We start from the raw sequence: 19,692 nt of genomic DNA, 5'->3' as shown, positions 1-19,692 counted from the left end.
AAGTATATTTAAAGATGTTTTAGATCCGTTTAAATAAATTATTATTATCAACATCCTGAGAAGTGCTGAATGTGTATGAGAAAACTGGTAAATAAGCATGCCTTCATAAGTTGCACAATGCCTGTTTGATTGTATATGAAGATCAACATTTTTGAGGTCTCTCTGTCACACAGGCACGCACACACACAAGATTAAACAATGTTTTTGTACAACAATGTATAGCTTAACAAATATCCGACAGACAACAGGCCCATTTATGAATTGTGGTTATATTTCTCCAGCCCCATCACCCATTTGCCTGCAGTTTGGCTGAAATACAAATTTAATGGTTGTGAATTTAAAAACAATTTAATATTTTTTTTCTGAGATATTTGTTTTTTGTTATTTAATATTTAGTAGACTTGAGAAATACGTTTTTGTGTTTTACACATTGGTAAAAAAAACTAAAACGAACCATAACATTATTAATAATAAAAATCATGCAATTATAATAGTAATTTCATACAACTATAAATATTAGGCTATGTATTGTAACGTTCAAACCGTGTTAGTAATACGCTTATATTTATAATAGACAATATTATATCATCTTAGCCAAAGACTTGAGTAATGTGGTAGAATTGGGGTCGTTTTCTAACCATAAAACATAGGAGAGGCCTACAACCTTGATTCTTAACTTTGCTGGTCAACGCACGGTGCAGGGCATCATCTCACATCCCCCCGATCCCCTGTATCCTCAGACCGAGGGTGCATTGATGTATATTAAGGCCCCACCATTCACCTGCTACTATGGTTGGTTTGGGAGTGTTATTTTAGCTGTCAACTAAAAACGACGCAAGGAGGTAACTAAATAAATGCTTTATAATTTTTTTAAGTTGACAGGGGGGGGGGGGGGGGGCAATCATGAAAACGTATAGGTCTAAATACTAAAACAAAAAAACGTGCATAAGTTCCTTATGAAGACTGACATTTAAAATGGATTTATATTTCTAAACCTAACCCTATTCACCTTCCATAAATGCAGCGTTTTCCAAACTCGGTCCTCGGGACCCCAAGCAGTGCACGTTTTGGTTTTCACCCTGACACCACACACAGCTGAATCAAATGATCAAAGCTTGATGATTAGATAATTATTTGAATCAGCTGCGTAGTGCAGGGGCAAAAACCAAACGTTCACGCCGAGTTTGGGAAACGGTGCATAACTGGAAAGGTGTGAAAAGCTCGTTTATGGAGATAAAGCAATTGAAATATAAAAATCACCTCACATATAGACCAGGCTTATGCAAGGAATCCAAAAAATCCCGTTTCCTCTTACATTTAGAAGAATCCATCCATAAAGGCTTTAATTAACACAATCAACTGATAAAAAAAAAATGGTAATAAGAAATAATTATTTAATTAGAACAACCAATGCAATCGTCAAATGTAGTTGGTTATTTTATTTAGGGCCCTAGTCTACTTCTCCCACTCATTCATGGTTCCATAAAATTCCATTAAAAAGTTTGGGATTAAAACTCAATTCAAATGTGCTGCTATTCTACAAATCACTTGGATAAATAAATACACACAGTAAAACGTCGTGCTAAAACAAGCCGTTTCTTTGGCTGGCTTTGAGTCTTTGATAATTATCCAGTGTTTTGTGGAGCCCAACCGACTCATGGCCTCTCGACAGGTCACGCCGCGGGGTGCACCGTGTGTTCTTTTCTCAGCCCTTTCTCCCCTTTAAAAAAAAAAAAAAAAGGCTTCCACTAGCGCCACACACACGCACACTCAAATTTGCAGCTCAACCTTCCAAGCACCGACTGACACACACCACATTTCTCCCTCTCGCAAAGCTAATTTGCATTGGCATTATAGCTACTATTATCAGATGGTTTCCCGTTACAAATCCGAGTCCACAACCGCCGTGGTCTTTCTTTCAGGTTGACCTTATGAATATTCTACGTGAAGGCTCTGAGGAGAAATAGTCCTTTAAATCCCCGCTGTAATCAGCCTATAACTCCAAATCCGATACCCCATTTACATCGATCAGTTTTAAATCACGATTTAACACTTTCAAATGCTTATTATTGGCCTATATGGACCGTTATAATAAAACATAATAATAACATTGTCAAACAAATCATTCAAATGCGTGTAACTATAGAGGAATAGGTAAGGATAGACAACATAAGCAACGATGTAAACAGGTTGTGTATGCTTAGACATGTAGAGCGAAGCATAGTAAACTGTGACCATATCATTCAACTTATTTTATTCTGTACTGCAGCAAACAGAAAGATGTCGTTGAAAGGGAAAGTTAGACTTGATAGGTAATAAATGAGTTAAAGTATGCAATCCTTTTATTCATCTGATCTAGTAAGCCAATTAAATACATTTGTTTATGGTTACATTGCAGCAAGCCAAATACATATTTTTATGACAGATTAATTGTCTCAATACCCATTTTGTCTCAAAACATACATTGCAGGATTGAAGCAGCAATTTGTCAGTGAATTAAAAAAAAGTTTAAAAGCTGGTAAATTATTATGATTCTTGACCAATCACATGCAGAGTTCAAGGCAAAAAAGTATCAGCTCAAGTCCTACTGTCTCTTCTGAATCTATTTGAATGGAGACAGAACTGTAGCAGAATATTAATGACTGTTGCCCTGAAAAGACTCACGCCATCACCATAGAGTCCCTCTCCGTAGACAAAATCTTCTCCTCACTCCACAACAAACAAAAAAAATCATTCTGGAGGACCAGCACCCATATTTAAAAAAACAAAAAAACAAGTCGGAGTGCTGATCTAGGATCAGGCCCACCCTGTCCTTATAATTGTAATAATTATGATCTAAAAAAAAAGAGAAAAAAAAATGATCCTAGATCAGGAATTAATACAGGCTGAAGTCTTGGGAAAACATAAATCATAGCATCCCAGCGTTCTTTCAGTGGTTGGTTGGTTGGACCGGAGAGGTCTAAGAGTCCAGCGAGTTTTGTTTTGTGGTGGAACAATAGGAGTAGGAGAAAGTGAGGGGAATTGTGTGTGGAGGCTGCCTGTAGACATCTACACCCAGTATTTTCTAACCTCCGTGGAGAGTAGAGATGAATACTACGTTGTCCTTGTCCTGTAGCTCGTACTCCAACTCACCCTTCAGAGAGAGAGATTTCATCAATTGAATTTATATAAAAGGTGTGTGTGTGTGAGAGAGAGAGACACACATGCATGCTAGGGATATTTAATGTTTAAATAAGGAAAGAGAGAGAGACACACAAACAGTCAGACATTCACACGTATGCTATAACAGGTAAATAGAAAAGACATGGAGGAAATAGACAAAAGGGAGTGTGGATTTGCTCCTGTTAAAAAAACTAAACAGAAATGGTATCAAAAGTGTGCTCATAACTATATATATATATTTTTAAATGCATTTAGTCTCAAAAGACCGGTATAGTTTTTAGATGTACGCTGTAGCATATACCGTGCAAATGAACAATGTGCGTGAGCTTTTTGTGTTTAGTCTTTTACACCCAATACACACTCTGTTAGAACACCCACCATCAATTCCCAGTCGGCATCATTGATAAGTACCAAGATCCCAGGCCTCCTATTAAAATCAAGGGGAAAAGACATTGCATTGAACACCTCAGAATACCTCAGACACACAAGTAAGGCAATCTAGTCTGAAGATAATTCTACACAAGGAAGAAAAATTATATAAAAAAAATCACATGCATGTGTTTTACACATCACAGGAGGACGCGGATCGGGTGTGTGAGATCATGTGTTGTAGACGGGGTGTTGGAGACTGCGGTAGCCCGCTTAAATCGGACTATGCTAGCTGAAGACGTAGCGACATGCGGCACAACTGCAGGTAGTTTATTTTTCCTCTCTTGCTGTACGTATGAAGTTGCCTCCATCCCCACCACGGTCGGTGAGCTCTCGACGTCACAGAGTCAAAGGGCTACCTACACGCAATGCTCTGATAGGCTGCTTTACCTTCAAAACGCACTTCCCCTTTCCATACTGCATAAAATACATAACCTCCCCTTGACATGGCCAGTACACCTTAAAAAACATAGTCCCGTGTGACTCCGTTGGTAGGGTTGTGGGTTCGATTCCCACGGGGGACCAGTATGAAAATCTATGCACTCACTACTGGAAGTCGCTCTGGATAAAAGCGTCTGCTAAATCACTAGAATGTTTTTCAAAAATTAAAGCATTAAAAACAGACTCCACTAATGTGGTGCAGCTGTTAAAAATGTCAGTTTTTCAGGTTAAAAGAAAATAATCCCCGTTTGGAATACAATGTGACCTTACAATGATTAAGAGTAGACAGATCTATAGGTAGTAGCACAGATTTCCTCCCTCTCTCACATGTCCTCCCTTCATTAGCTAGTTACCCCTATAAATAGACCCCTATAAAAAAAGGAACAATAAAAGTCTATAATGGGTGAGGAGGACAGGGCATCCACAAACCACAACTCCTGTCTGTCCGGTAGTATCCACCTCCTTTAATGATGGCTGTGCCTTTCGGACACATTTTGGGCAAATATAAACATGTCTGCAGCGCTCCTTTTGTAACTGTTTCACCCCAAAAAGAATAAACAGTCGATCACTAAAAAAATGTATTGCGGTGTGCGTGTGTGTATAATACTCACACAGTATCTCCCTGGACAAAGAGCTCTGGCCGTTCCTTCAGCATGTTCCCTCTGATCCATACCAGCAGCTGCTTCATGTCCCCTACACACACACACACACACAGGTACACAGACAGAAGCAGAGACAGGGGTCAGAGTTCAAGGTGCATGGTCCAGCCCCCAAGTCCCAGCCGGTCGATGTGACGCGACAGAGGGACCAGGGATCACCAGAGATCACGGTGTGTGTGTGTGTGTGTGTGTGTGTGTGTGTGTGTGTGTGTGTGTGTGTGAGATGCTGAGGGGGATGGCGAGACAGACGTCTCGAAGCCGGCCATCGCCCTCATTCACCTCAGGGACATTAGGTTTTATATTAGGGTCTCTTGGTAAACAAAGAGGTTCAAATAGAAAAGGAGCTTTTAAATGGATAACATCCTGACATATACAATCCTCCACTTCCTAAGTGGAGGTGAGCATGGTATGCATGCAGTGCTGTCCTCGTAAACCCGAAAGGTCCGGTTTCCCAGATTCAGATATAGCCTATTCCTGGATTAATAACGAAATAAATATTTTCTGTTGATTGAAATTGTTTTCTGCCTTTTGAAAAAGAGAGAAATAATAGCTTCATCTCTGTCCAGGAAACAGCTCCTAAACAGAGATTAGGAATTGATTGACAGAAAATGCAAAGCCCAAAATAAGGAATTCAAATGATTGTGTCTATATGCATTTGAAAATAAAACACATCCGTGTCTTTTTTTTAAGAACTTGAACGTCAGTGATATTTAAACATTTTCCATGAGTCTGACCTCTGGAGCAATCGGTTGTTGTTTGGGAAAACGACCTCGCATTAACAATGGCTTGAGCTACTTGAACTGTCAGGCTACAGAGAACAACATATACCAAACCATCGGGTTACGAGAGCAACACACACACACACACACACACACACACACACACACACACACACACACACACACACACACACACACACACACACTACAGACAATTATAATATCCTCTCGCCGCCATTCGATACGATTCCATATACTGTAACCTAAGCGTTCATTACTGTCCGTCAATGTGCGTGTGAATGCAATGTGTGGTTCCTTATAAGAAAAACCATGTGTTCTTATAAGATCATGGCCGTCTGCAGATGTACAGAAGGACAAGGCCTCGCGATGGCATACGAGAGCAGGACTGGGACTGCAGTTTCCCCATATCACAGAAACACACACACACACACACACCAGCCTCCCCATCCCTAACACAGCATCATCAGCCTCTCTCACCGGATCCAACCAGTTCGCTCAGTGCTGATATGGATGTGAGAGGGAGGGAGGGAAAGAGAGAAGGGGAGAAAGAAGCGAAAGGATGTATAAAATAGCAAAGTCTACGCTGCGGTCGGAAATAATATCCGAGGCAGGACTTTTGATGAAATGTGACGAGGCTGTGCTCGATGCTCACTAAAGCGTAGAATCATTTCATTATTGCCATCCCCACTGATGTGCTATTTCAGATCCATAACCTCTGAACAGGGCATGTCACAGAAAGGACGTGTAAAAGAAGCATAGGGGCCAGTCCACAGACAGCCAACCCCTTTCCCATCAGACAGAGACAGAGAGAAAGCTCTTCACAGAGCTAACACCCCCCTTACTCTACACCAGTGACTCTGCGGACATCGATAAAGCGGAAACCATGCATGGGAGTCGTGGAACCCAGTCCGTCTAAGACATCGAGGCTCTCTGCTCGTTACAAAACAGTCCTAGTACCTGGGGGTACTGTAGGTGTTTGGTGGGGCTTTATATGGCACCTCTGAGGCGTGTGGGGGGGGGGGCAGTATCAGGTTAATTGGATGGCTGTCAGACCTCTTCACAAGTGTAATGATTGGCCTACCTTCCTTCCTCCCCCCTGCCTAGAACCCCCACTCTCTCTCTCTCCCTCCTCTTCCCCCGCTCCCACTTCCCTCTCGCCAGCACCTATAAAGAAGAGTGATGCAGAGCAAAGGCAATGAATATTGACTTGTACCTCAGCACAGTTCTAAAAAAAGAAGCCAATCACTCCACTCTCATAATTTCGCCTTTGTGGGAGCAAGATACTCTCTACTCTCTCGCAAAAGCTGCTGAAGTCTATCCCCCCCCCCCCCGCCCGCCCTGACTGTCGATTTTCCTTCAGAGAGACAGAGGTCAGGGTGGCTGAGATGAAGGTTCTCCTGGACTCTGGTCTGCTTTCGTTGTCCCGGGTAGTACTCATTAGGATATGCAACAGAAAACAAGAGTTTCTTATTGGACGAGTTCAGGTAGTCCCTCCCCGATTCAGCCAGTTTTCTGTCGTTTGGTGCCTAGTGAATACGACCCTGTTTGTGTTTCAGCCCACCCATAGGCTGTAGGGGTAGGAGAGCGCAGGTGGGGCGGGCCGAGGATGATGGAGGACAACAATGGAGAGGAGGAGGAAAATGAGGAATGTGCGTCACAGGCTCCATGCAGGTGCATTATGGGATAGCGCTGTCTGGGTCGGAGGGGAGAGGGCGTCTGAACGGCAGGCTCAAAGCATTCCCTCTCTTTTTCTTTCCTCTTAATTCCCCTCATTCTCTCAGTGCGTTGCACTACTATTGATATGGTGGTTATCTGTGGGTGGGAGGAAATAAATCATCCATCTTGCTGGGATGTGTGTGGGAGGGAGGGGGGGGGGGGTCTTAGGCAGGGGGGAATTCAGAGCCAGGGTCATCAATCACTCACAGGGGTTAAAGAGAAATATTGAGGATTCAGAAAGGGATTATCTCACACACACACACACACACACACACACACACACACACACACACACACACACACACACACACACACACACACACACACACACACACGTCCAGCGGACAGCAGATCAACAAGGTCATCCTAGGCTCGCATTCTCTGCTCTGGCCAACTTTTGTGTTAAGGTTGTCCTGGACACTACACTGCCACGGAGACCAAATCTTTGTTTGTAGGAGGTCAGAACAACCCAAACGACTCCTATCAATCCCTCACAGTTCTACTATGGGGTCTAGCAAGGGAGTGGACATTCACACACTTCAACACGGTCACTCACACACAGTCATTGACACACATATCGACAAACAAACAAAGAAAGAAAGAAAAAAACAACAATACGTTCTGACGCACACCACACACCTACACTACCGCTCAAAAGTTTGGGGTCACTTAGAAATGTCCTTGTTCTCCATTAAAACATACATGAAATGAGTTGCAAAATGAATAGGAAATATAGTCAAGACGTTGACAAGGTTATAAATAATGATTTTTAATTTAAATAATAATTGTGTCCTTCAAACTTTGCTTTCGTCAAAGAATCCTCCATTTGCGGCAATTACAGCCTTGCAGACCTTTAGCATTCTAGTTGTCAATTTGTTGAGGTAATCTGAAGAGATTTTACTCCATGCTTCCTGAAGCACCTTTCCATAAATTGGATTGGCTTGATGGGCACTTCTTACGTACCATACGGTCAAGCTGCTCCCACTACAGCTCAATGGGGTTGAGATCCGGTGACTGTGCTGGCCACTCCATTATAGACAAAATTATACCAGCTGACTACTTCTTCCCTAAATAGCTATTGCATAGTTTGGAGCTGTGCTTTGGGTCATTGTCCTGTTGTAGGAGGAAACAGGGTATGGCATGGCGTTGCAAAATGGAGTGATAGCCTTCCTTCTTCAAGATCCCTTTTACCCTGTACAAATATCCCACTTTACCACCACCAAAGCACCCCCAGACCATCACATTAACTCCACTATGCTTGACAGATGGCGTCAAGCACTCCTCCCATCATCTTTTCTGCGTCTCACAAATGTTCTTCATGATCCGAACACCTCAAACTTAGATTTGTCTGTCCATAACACCTTTTCCCAATCTTCCTCTGTCCAGTGTCTGTGTTATTTTGCCCATCTTAATATTTTATTTTTATTGGCCAGTCTGAGATATGGCTTTTTCTTTGCAACTCTGCCTAGAAGGCCAGCATCCCGGAGTCGCTTCTTCACTGTTGAAGTTGAGACTGGTGTTTGCGGGTACTATTTAATGAAGCTCAGTTGAGGACTTGTGAGGCGTCTGTTTCTCAAACTAGACACTAATGTACTTGTCCTCTTGCTCAGTTGTGCACTGGGGCCTCTCACTCCTCTTTCCTTTCTATTCTGGTTAGAGCCAGTTTGCGCTGTTCTGTGAAGGGAGTAGTACACAGCGTTGTACGAGATCTTTAGTTTCTTGGCAATTTCTCGCATGGAATAGCCTTCATTTCTCAGAAAAAGAACAGACTGACGAGTTTCATAAGAACGTTTGTTGTTTCTGGCCATTTTCAGCCTGTAATCGAACCCACAAATGCTGATGCTCCAGATACTCAACTAGTCTAAAGAAAGCCAGTTGTATTGCTTCTTTAATCAGCAAAACAGTTTTCAGCTGTGCTAACATAACAGCAAAAGGGTTTTCTAATGATAAATTAGCCTTTAAAAATTATAAACTTGGATTAGCTAATATAACGTGCCATTGGAACACAGGAGTGATGGTGGCTGATAATGGGACTCTGTACGCCTATGTAGATATTCCATTAAAAAAATCTGCTGTTTCCAGCTACAATAGTCATTTACAACATTAACAATGTCTACACTGTATATTTGATCAATTTGATGTTATTTTAAATGGACAAAACAATTGCTTTTCTTTCAAAAACAAGGACATTTCTAAGTGACCACAAACTTTTGAACGGTAGTATGCTAAAAAGGATTTGACAAAACAGGACACAAAAAAGATGTGCCTTTGGCCTCCACTATAAAAACATTTTCCACCGTCCCTCCTACTTTGGTTCTGTTTACGAATAGAATGATTTCAATGTCACTGATTCATCTAGATCTAGACCCGAGATGGCTCTGAGGTGCTGTACTATGAATGAAAGGAGTAAATCACAGGAGATGGCTCTGAGGTGCTGTACTATGAATGAAAGGAGTAAATCACAGGAGAGGACTATGAGGTGCTGTACTATGAATGAAAGGAGTAAATCACAGGAGATGGCTCTGAGGTGCTGTACTATGAATGAAAGGAGTAAATCACAGGAGATGGCTCTGAGGTGCTGTACTATGAATGAAAGGAGTAAATCACAGGAGATGGCTCTGAGGTGCTGTACTATGAATGAAAGGAGTAAATCACAGGAGAGGACTATGAGGTGCTGTACTATGAATGAAAGGAGTAAATCACAGGAGATGGCTCTGAGGTGCTGTACTATGAATGAAAGGAGTAAATCACAGGAGAGGACTATGAGGTGCTGTACTATGAATGAAAGGAGTAAATCACAGGAGATGGCTCTGAGGTGCTGTACTATGAATGAAAGGAGTAAATCACAGGGGATGGCTCTGAGGTGCTGTACTACGAATGAAAGGGGTAAATCACAGGGGATGGCTCTGAGGTGCTGTACTATGAATGAAAGGAGTAAATCACAGGGGATGGCTCTGAGGTGCTGTACTACGAATGAAAGGGGTAAATCACAGGGGATGGCTCTGAGGTGCTGTACTATGAATGAAAGGGGTAAATCACAGGAGATGGCTCTGAGGTGCTGTACTATGAATGAAAGGAGTAAATCACAGGAGATGGCTCTGAGGTGCTGTACTATGAATGAAAGGAGTAAATCACAGGAGATGACTGAGGTGCTGTACTATGAATGAAAGGAGTAAATCACAGGAGATGACTGAGGTGCTGTACTATGAACGAAAGGAGTAAAACCAGTTGAGTGTGTTGAGCTGCAGTTCCACTGCAGTAGGCCTCCTCCTCTGGGGATGAGCTCTGCAGTTTTAGGAGACCTTTTCCTCCATTCTACCTACTTTCACTTCCTTATTTCCACCAGGAGAGCACAGGAACAGGTGGATAGAGAGAGGAAACAGGGCCACTCGTCCATCCCGCCAACCCCCCAAAATGATTTTACACAAAAAGAAATGGGAGGCTTTGTCACAATTGTCCCCAAATACCCAAACATCCCTTCCTGGGCCCCCTTCCTTCTTCTTCTTCTCCTCCACAGCCACCCCTAACTCTCCTTTCCTCCCTGACTCTGCGTTGTGGATGGAAGACCCATCAACAGTATCACTGGCTGCATTTACAAGTGAATGAGGCCTAATAATGGAACAGTTAGGAGAAGAATGGGTCGAGGCCCGGGGTGGCTCACAGATGTTGGTGGTGCTGGAGAGGGAAGGAAGGAGGGCGCTCCAACACCATGGTTACTGAGGAAAGACTGGAATGAGAGAGGGGAGATGAGGGGGGGTGAGTGGACTGTTTTATACCCGATTTTCAATGGAGAAGGGGGGGGTTGGCCGAACTGAGGGGCCAAGGCAACCAGAAAGGCAGGCAGGCCACTGGCTAGCATGGCCAGCTCAACAGCTGTCCAGGCACCATGTGAACACGGGCTGAGAGAGGTCAGAGAGAGAGTGATGGAGGGAGGGGGAGAGAAGGGAGAGGGCAGACGCAAGGACACCAGTGGTGGGAGAGAGAGATGGATGCAGGAGAAAGAGAGAGAGCAGAAAGATAGAGCAGCATGATTTAGTAGGATTTGTACTGGGGTTTTGTGTCTGCATATTAGCCCCCGCTGAGTAGGGGCCATAAGAGCGGCTAACGCACAACCCCCTCCTCCCTTTTAGCCGGCGTTAGAGGAGAAAGGGAGGAGATATATTGAACTAATGAAGTCATCTATGCACGTGACAGTTGAGTTTTGTTTAGTCACATGGAAGAGAAAGGCTATTTTCTCAGGATCAATTAAGAGGGGGAGGGGAGGCAATCAGAGGAGGCAGAAATACCACACGTCCATCATCCTTCAGTCGCTGAATTTAAACTGAATTCAGTTAGAGGTCTGTTTTAAAACAGAACTGTGCAGAATCAGTCTGTACTGCATAATCAGGGCCTATCCTTGGCTTGAAGTAATGTCTCTTAAAAAATATATATAGTAAATGAAAGTAAATATTCATTGACAATTGATCAACAAAAATGTTGCTAAACAATTTGTACTCACAGGGTTCTGATTGGTTGGGCAGGGTCACATGATGCTCCTTCACGCTGCCAAACAGTAGCTCCGCCCCTCCCCTAGGAAGTAAAGGGCATTTAATTACATATCTGTTCCATAGTTATCACATAGGTTGGTAGAGTAACTTTGCAGTGTCATATTGAATTGGTAAAATAAAAAGTGCAGCCAGGGTGGTATTAGATTTACATAATCTGGAATTAGAGGGCATGGTGGCGAGTTAATCCCCGAGGAAAGGAGAACAGGCTGTGGAGACTAGACACACTGAAGAATAGGAGAAGATATGGTAAAGAAAAAAGGGAAGAATAGAGATGGGGAGAGAGGTGAGACACTGAAGAATATGGAGATGGGGCTCCCCTGCAGTGAACGAGTGTGTGGCATCGGACGCCAGCAGAGATAATTCAATAAAGCACGAGTGGACGCTTATCATATCACGGCTGTGAGCCTCCCCTTCAGACCGTTACGACAGGTCCCACTGGCCTCCCTCAACAAGGACAGAGACAGACATCCGAGAGGCGACTGAATGCCACCACCCAAGAATAGGGACAATAAGGAGACCATCTATTTGCGAGGGACTAGGCTATAAACAGTGCATTCGGAAAGTATTCAGATCCCTTGACTTTTCCCACATTTTGTTACGTTACAGCCTTATTTAAAATAATAATAATAATAATCCTCAATCAATCTACACACAATACCCCATAATGACAAAGCAAAAACAGTTGTAACATTTTTTTGCTAATAAAAAATAAAAATGAACTATCACATTTACTTAAGTATTCAGACCCTTTACTCAGTACTTTGTTGAAGCACCTTTGGCAGCGATTACAACCTCCAGTATTCTTGGGTATGTCGCTATAAGCTTGGCACACCAGTATTTGGGGAGTTTGGATGGTTGGATGGAGAGCATCACTGCACAGCTATTTTCAGGTCTCTCCAGAGATGTTTGATCGGGTTCAAGTCTGGGCTCTGGCTTGGCCACTCAAGGACATTCAGAGACTTGAACCGAAGCGTTGTCTTGGCTTTTTATTTATTTTATTTCACCTTTATTTAACCAGGTAGGCTAGTTGAGAACAAGTTCTCATTTGCAACTGCGACCTGGCCAAGATAAAGCATAGCAGTGTGAACAGAGTTACACATGGAGTAAACAATTAACAAGTCAATAACACAGTAAAAAAAGAGAGTCTATATACATTGTGTGCAAAAGGCATGAGGAGGTAGGCGAATAATTACAATTTTGCAGATTAACACTGGAGTGATAAATGATCAGATGGTCATGTACAGGTAGAGATATTGGTGTGCAAAAGAGCAGAAAAGTAAATAAATAAAAACAGTATGGGGATGAGGTAGGTAAAAATGGATGGGCTATTTACCGATAGACTATGTACAGCTGCAGCGATCGGTTAGCTGCTCAGATAGCAGATGTTTGAAGTTGGTGAGGGAGATAAAAGTCTCCAACTTCAGCGATTTTTGCAATTTGTTCCAGTCACAGGCAGCAGAGAAGCTTTGTGCTTATGGTCGTTGTCCTGTTGGAACGTGAACCTTCACCCCTGTCTGAGGTCCTGAGTGCTCTGGAGCTGGGTTTCACAAGGATTTGCTGACTAGTCTCCCGGTCCTTATAGCTGAAAAACATCCCCCCCAGCATGATGCTGCCAACACCATGCTTCACCGTAAGGATGGTGCCAGGTTTCCTCCAGACGAGACGTTTGGCATTCAAGCCAAATAATTCAATATTGGTTTCATCAGACCAGAGAATCTTGTTTCTCATGGTCTCAGTCTTTTAGGTGCCTTTTGGCAAACTCCAAGCGGGCTGTCATGTGCTTTTTATTGAGGAGTGGCTTCCGTCTGGCCACTCTACCATAAAGGCCTAATTGGTGGAGTGCTGCAGAGATGGTTGTCCTTCTGAAAGGTTCTTCCATCTCCACAGAGGAACTATGAAGCTCTGTCAGAGTGACCATCGGGTTCTTGGTAACCTCCTCTCATATCTCAATTTTTTTTAAACTTATTCACAATATACACTATATGACCAAAGGTATGTGGACACCTGCTCGTCGAACATCTCATTCCAAAATCATGGGCATTAATATGCAGTTGTTCCTCCCTTTGGTGCAATAACAGCCTCCACTCTTCTTGGAAAGCTTTCCACTAGATGTGGAACATTGATACGGGGACTTGCTTCCATTCAGCCACAAGAGCATTAGGGAGGTCAGGCACTGATGTTGGGCGATTAGACCTGGCCCGAAGTCTGCATTCTAATTAACTTGAAAGGTGTTAGATGGAGTTGAGGTCAGGGCTCTGTGCAGGCCAGTCAAGTTCTTACACACCGATCTCAACAAACCATTTCTGTACGGACCTAGCTTTGTGCACGGGAGCATTGTCATGCTGAAACAGGAAAGGGCTTTGTTGCCACAAAGTTGGCAGCACAGAACTGTCTAGAATGTCATTGTATGCTGTAGCATTAAGATTTCCCTTCACTGGAACTAAGGGGTGTAGCCCGAACCATGAAAAACAGCCCCAGACCATTATTCCTCTTCCACCAAATCTTACAGTTGATACTATGCATTCGAGCAGGTAGTGTGAGATGGTGAAGCATCACTCCAGAGAACGCGTTTCCACTGTTCCAGAGTCCAATGGCGGCGAGCTTGACACCACTCCAGCCAACCCTTGGCATTTCGCATGGTGATCTTAGGCTTGTGTGCGGCTGCTCGGCCATGGAAACCCATTTCATGAAGCTCCCGGCGAACAGTTATTGTGCTGACGTTGATTCCAGAGGCAGTTTGGAACTTGGTAGTCAGTGATGCAACCGAGGACAGAAGATGTTTACACGCTACGCGCTTCAGAACTCGGTGGTCCCGTTCTGTGAGCTTGTTTGGCCTACCACTTTGCAGCTGAGCAGTTGTTGCCCGTAAACGTTTCCACTTCAACATTACAGCACTTACAGTTGACCAGGGAAGCTCTAGCAGGGCAGAAATTTGACGAACTGACTTGTTGGAAAGGTGGCATCCTATGACGGTGTCAAGTTGAAAGTCACCGAGCCATTCAGTACAGGCCATTTTAATGTCAGCAACGCGTGTGGCTGAAATAGCCAAATTCACTAATTTGAAAGGGTGTCCACATACTTTTGGCCCTATATATATATAAATAAAAGCTTAGTTGCACAATTAAAGCTAAATACACTGCATTTAAACAGTCAGCAAAAATCTAATGAATTCAAAACTTGGAAAATTATACCTAAGCTAAATAAAACCATTCTAAAACCACTAATTATTTAATCAAAATAGTTTAACCTGTTTTTTATTTTTTGCAATAATGACTGATCTGGCTTTCAAGTCTGTTCATGAAAATGCTTTTTGTTACAAATGTATCCAGAACCATGCAGATCGCCACCAATAATGACCTACTTCTTTTAGTGGGCATTATAGAAAATGAACACAGGTCTCATAAACAATATCTCAAGAACAAGCCCACGTGCTAGTGCATAGCCAGCTAATATTTAGATTTCAAGTTTAGCCAACTTTGATCTATTTCATAGCTGACAAGGGATAACAGTTGATCTGCTATGAACACACCCACCTGTCCGTCTCCAACTGTTTGAGCAGCATGCTAGCCTGTCCACTTTGTTTAGACATTGAAATCAAGTGGAGAACGAGTTGCTAATTCCTTATGTGCATGCGTGTGTCTATGTTCATTGCACATTGATAAAACACAGACTAGATAGTGAACACATAACAGTCGGTGGCTAAAATGCTGACAATGGTACATGGTGCCACATTGCCTTGCGACAGAAACAACGTTTATTTGATATATCGCCCAGCTCTACCGTCAACCCACGTAGTAAGCAGATAGTGAACACATCCTAGTAAACAGACCAGCAGTGACTAGCCTGCCAGCACGAGACAAACATTAGTCGCCTCTCTCCCAGCATGAAAGAGAGAGGAGCGTTAATGACATTTCAAACGTCTTTCTCTTTTGAAACTTTTGTGTGTGTTTAATGTTAACGGTTAATATGCAAAATGCCAGAGCAAGTGAAATAAACAATGTAAACATATGAGCGCGCAAGAGATAGAAAGAGAGCAAGTCAAGTGCAAAGATAGGGTGAGCACAAGAGATAGAAAGGGGACAGATCAGAGAGCGACAGAAGCAAAGATAGACTGTGTGTGTGTTTGGCTGCTGCAGGTGCAGGCCGGGCCATTATAAAGAGAGCTCACATCGCCTGGAGAATGCAGAGTTGTCATTCAGATGCTCTGGTGCGGAGCTGGCCTAGAGCCCAGTATATCTATGCAAAGGGAGATTGAGCGAGAGAAGCACGCCTAGTAATGAATCACTCACTCTCTGAGGTCATGTTCGCTCATCTACTACAACATTTTAAAGCATTCATCCCGATCCTATATAGTCTATGCCAGAGAACTGCATTTATCCTATATACGATTGAGCAAAGTTCCTGTATGCCTACTGGAACACTCACTCACTGGGGTCAACCAGTTCTCTCAGTCTCAAACACTACTTCTCTCATCTCCTACAACAGCTTAAAGCATTCATTCCTCTCCCTATATGACAAGACAAATGCTGTCATCTCATGGCAGCCCAGTCAAGACAGAATAAATGCCTTTAGGCTACAATCACAGACGTCCTGTATGCATTTTCTTAGTGCAGTGTTTCACACACTGTGAAGCAGTATTCTTTTACAGAATGCAACACTGTAATTACATGTGACAATTGCTGCTGCATAACAGAGTCAGAGATGTGATGCCCTCAGTTGAGTCGTGCACTAGCTTGTGACAGCAACCTTGAGGTACCTGTCCAGAAATGCTTATTATTACTGCACAGTTGCTAGTGTTAGATAACTTGTTTGTCTGCTCAGGGTGTAATTTCTCAAAAATACAAAATGATCGATTTTTGAGACCTTAGAGACTAGCTCTGGTCCACGCGCTTGCAGCAGTATGTGAGTACCGGAGCTAATCTCTTGACATACACCCTACACTATTTTAAAAATATTTACACCCTGCACTCTAGCAACATCTTTACTTGGTGAGTTGTGAAAGTACATTAATTGTAAAAAATAAATGTAAAAAGATTTTAAAAAACAGAGGCAACTATTTATTGTCGTCACGAGATGAACCAGAACAAAGCTAGTAATTCGCGATCATCTATTCCTAAACGCAGCAACCTAGCTAGCTAGATAACTAGCATTCGTTTGTTAAACTATAGTCATGCATTGGTTTAGCGTTAACGTTAGTTTGCGACTGCACGAGTCATTCTCTCATGCACTGTAGCGCTAGCGACACATTTGCGATAGTTAAAAGCAACAACGTATTTCCTGCCTTTTGAAAGTAATACGACGACTGGGAACAGACGACGTCTTGTTAAATGTGTTTGAAAATGTTCAAAGGTTGCGTCAAACTAACAAAAAAACGTATTTTATACCAACCCAAACTCCAGGTGTATCGCTATGGGCGCCGCCATATTGTTGTTGCCGGAAGTTTACACACCAGCGCTGGAAGTGACGCTGTCCAATAATCTTCTCCTCTTTGAAAAAATGCTTTCAATCCCAAATACTACACTTCTAGTGTTACATTTATTGTTGCCTATCCCAGCATTGTCTGTTGAAAATGAAGATGTAAGTCTGAAATAAGCTTTTTTTTTCTTTGCCTTTTTGTTTAGGGATATTTCTAATAGCCTACTAGTTGAATGGAGGTAACAATATCTGACTAACTGTCTCATAACTACACCACGTGCAACAAAATGAGAAAACTCATACGTTATGTTTTGAGAAATATGGGTGGTTGAAGTAGTAGTAGGTGTGTGTGTGTGCGTGCCATGTCAAAGGCGCAACCCCCCTCCCCCTGTCCTCTCTGTCATTGGTGACAGCCCTGTCCCGATATGGGTGGGGGAGATTGAATTGCAAATCTCCTGCCTTCTGTTAGCGTCCAAGGCTGTGGTGGCCCTTTCCAGTCACCATTCATGTGGTAATGAGAAAATCCAGGAGTAGAGGCTGGGTGGATGAGTGAGGATGCTGGGGGGGGGGGGGGGTTCAGAAAACGGGGGAAACGTAGACTGCAGACTGACTGATGTCCAGAGAAAAGGAGATCACAGACTGACTGATGTCCAGGGGAGTGAACAAGACATCCTCTAGGGCTAAACAAGCACGATCCTTTTAGGGACCTATAATTATATACAGGCAAGATTTAAATGGGGTTTTTGTAGCCGGTGGAACTGTCCCGGCTCTCCTCACAACTCAATGCTTCCAATCCGAAAATTGTGAACACCTCATGTAACACTTGGTTTACAGGGCCAGACCAAACTAATTACATATTTGCAGACTAGTTTTAACAATATTATAGAGTGACACAGTCATTTTCTACTGGAGAGCAGTGGTTCAGGCCATGTGTGTCGCATGTGGCGTGCCTGTGACAGGAGGGGCGGCTACAAGGAGTCCCCATAGATTTAGATAGCTAAGTATTACCATATTAGTATTAACCCATCAGTGTGATGTCACTTCACATTTGCTAGGCTTGCTTGAGTTCTTCCTCAGCTGTTACCACCATCCCGTCATAACACACTGGCACTGATCCCAGACCAGAACATAACCTAGGCCCGTATTCATAAAGCTAATCTAGGATCAGTTTGGCCTTTTAGATTACAATGAATAAGATTACATGGACGTTGTAACCTGATCCAAGATCAGCACTCCTCCTCTGATACACTTTATGAATATGGTTCCTGGTTTACCATAACATTGCAAACACGCGCTCACGTATCTCAAGCCAACTTCACGTATCTCATCAACACATTTGATCAGATGCGTTTGATGGTGGCGCATTGAACCTGCATAGACACAACACAATTGATGCTGCTATGTGATAAATTGTGATACATTCTGTGATATACTCCCATGGACGTGCAGCTATGTCACACATGGCTAGCTGACAATGGAGAACACAATGGATTTGCAGTGAAAAGAGGCAGAGAGGATTAGATTAGTAGTGAATTGGTGAGGTTTGGATGGGTTTGGGGCAAAAAGGAGCCATGGTCTGTCTGTGATCACATAAAGAAATAGAAGAATTAACATGTTACATGGATCATGGATCTTGGAGGCAGGGGATAGCAGAGAGAATGCACTCTGTGTGGCCTATTGTCATTTACACCCCCCATAGTTATTGCTGCGTAGGTTATATAACTAATATGAAAATATATAAACTCCTTTCCTCACAAGTAAAACACTTGCTAGCTGGCATTTCCTCGTGGCCTTTTTTAATAGTTTTACCAGAATAAAACTTATGCTTGAGATTGTTTCTCTGCCTCCCAAGCCTGTGACTCGCACAGGCTCACACTGACGTATGAGAGACAGCCTGACCGCATTGTCTTCTTGGCGTGGGGGAGGGGGGAGAGACAGAGAGGGCTGCACGGGGGACATCGGCGGCAGTGCCCCTGTCTCTCCCGTCTCGTCCTAACCAGGGCGGAGGGAATGGCTGCGTCATTGTGCCAGAGAGTGCAGCTCAGCGCGCCCCTTCTCTGACTGGCACTGGCCCACAGCTGCATGGTCTGAGTCTGACTCTGAACATCTGTGTACTATACATTCCCCCCGCATCTCTACCACCACCTCACTCTAACGCACGCACGCACACACACTGCTCTGCCTGTTCTGTTCATCCCCATCTCCACCATCTTGTCCCCACCCGCCCTGACCATAGTCACGTGACCCTGACGCACCCCTGTTATCTAATACTCGTGCCCTGCCCTCAGCTGCAGTGCACATGCGCCGTAGCTGAAACACAGGCGAGCGCACGCACACACACACACACACACACACACACACACACACACACACACAGAGAGAGATAACAGCATAGCCAGACATCTTACAGTTCGACAGACATTTTAAAATGGAAAATCATCACATCCTCTTTGATGTCAAGTAGTTCTAAGTATCGCACTAGTATGCATCACCTTAACTGCACTGATGTCTGTACCCATGAAGCTAGCTGAAACACTGTATCCACAAGTAAGAAGACAAGGATCAATTCAGGGATGCTGACTT

General features: G+C 43.4%; 1 protein-coding gene across 1 annotated transcript; it reads right to left on the bottom strand.

Annotated features, from left to right (window-relative positions):
• Nucleotides 1-2,239: 2,239 nt before the first annotated feature.
• Nucleotides 2,240-17,150, bottom strand: LOC139410060 (ubiquitin related modifier 1). The gene is made up of 5 exons (XM_071155496.1): nt 17,083-17,150; nt 11,646-11,716; nt 4,644-4,725; nt 3,541-3,589; nt 2,240-3,133 (listed from the first exon to the last, which is right to left on the bottom strand). The coding sequence occupies exons 1-5, from the start codon at nt 17,115-17,117 to the stop codon at nt 3,065-3,067; spliced, it is 306 nt and encodes a 101-aa protein (XP_071011597.1). The 5' UTR covers nt 17,118-17,150; the 3' UTR covers nt 2,240-3,064.
• Nucleotides 17,151-19,692: the final 2,542 nt, after the last annotated feature.

Source organism: Oncorhynchus clarkii, chromosome 5, assembly GCF_045791955.1.
Source record: "Oncorhynchus clarkii lewisi isolate Uvic-CL-2024 chromosome 5, UVic_Ocla_1.0, whole genome shotgun sequence".
Taxonomy (NCBI): domain Eukaryota; kingdom Metazoa; phylum Chordata; class Actinopteri; order Salmoniformes; family Salmonidae; genus Oncorhynchus; species Oncorhynchus clarkii.
The sequence above is the reverse complement of the archived record's forward strand: the minus strand, read 5'-3'. Positions and strand labels throughout refer to the sequence as shown.

What these genes read in the sequence shown, in the direction of transcription:
- LOC139410060 (XM_071155496.1), bottom strand. Translation starts at nt 17,117, where the DNA reads ATGGCGGCGCCCATAGCGATACACCTGGAGTTTGG. An exon ending in GCGATACACCTGGAGTTTGG is followed by an intron (nt 11,717 to 17,082) that starts GTTGGTATAAAA and finishes TTTACTTCCTAG; the next exon opens with GGGAGGGGCGGAGCTACTGT. An exon ending in ATGCCGACTGGGAATTGATG is followed by an intron (nt 3,134 to 3,540) that starts GTGGGTGTTCTA and finishes CTCTCTCTGAAG; the next exon opens with GGTGAGTTGGAGTACGAGCT.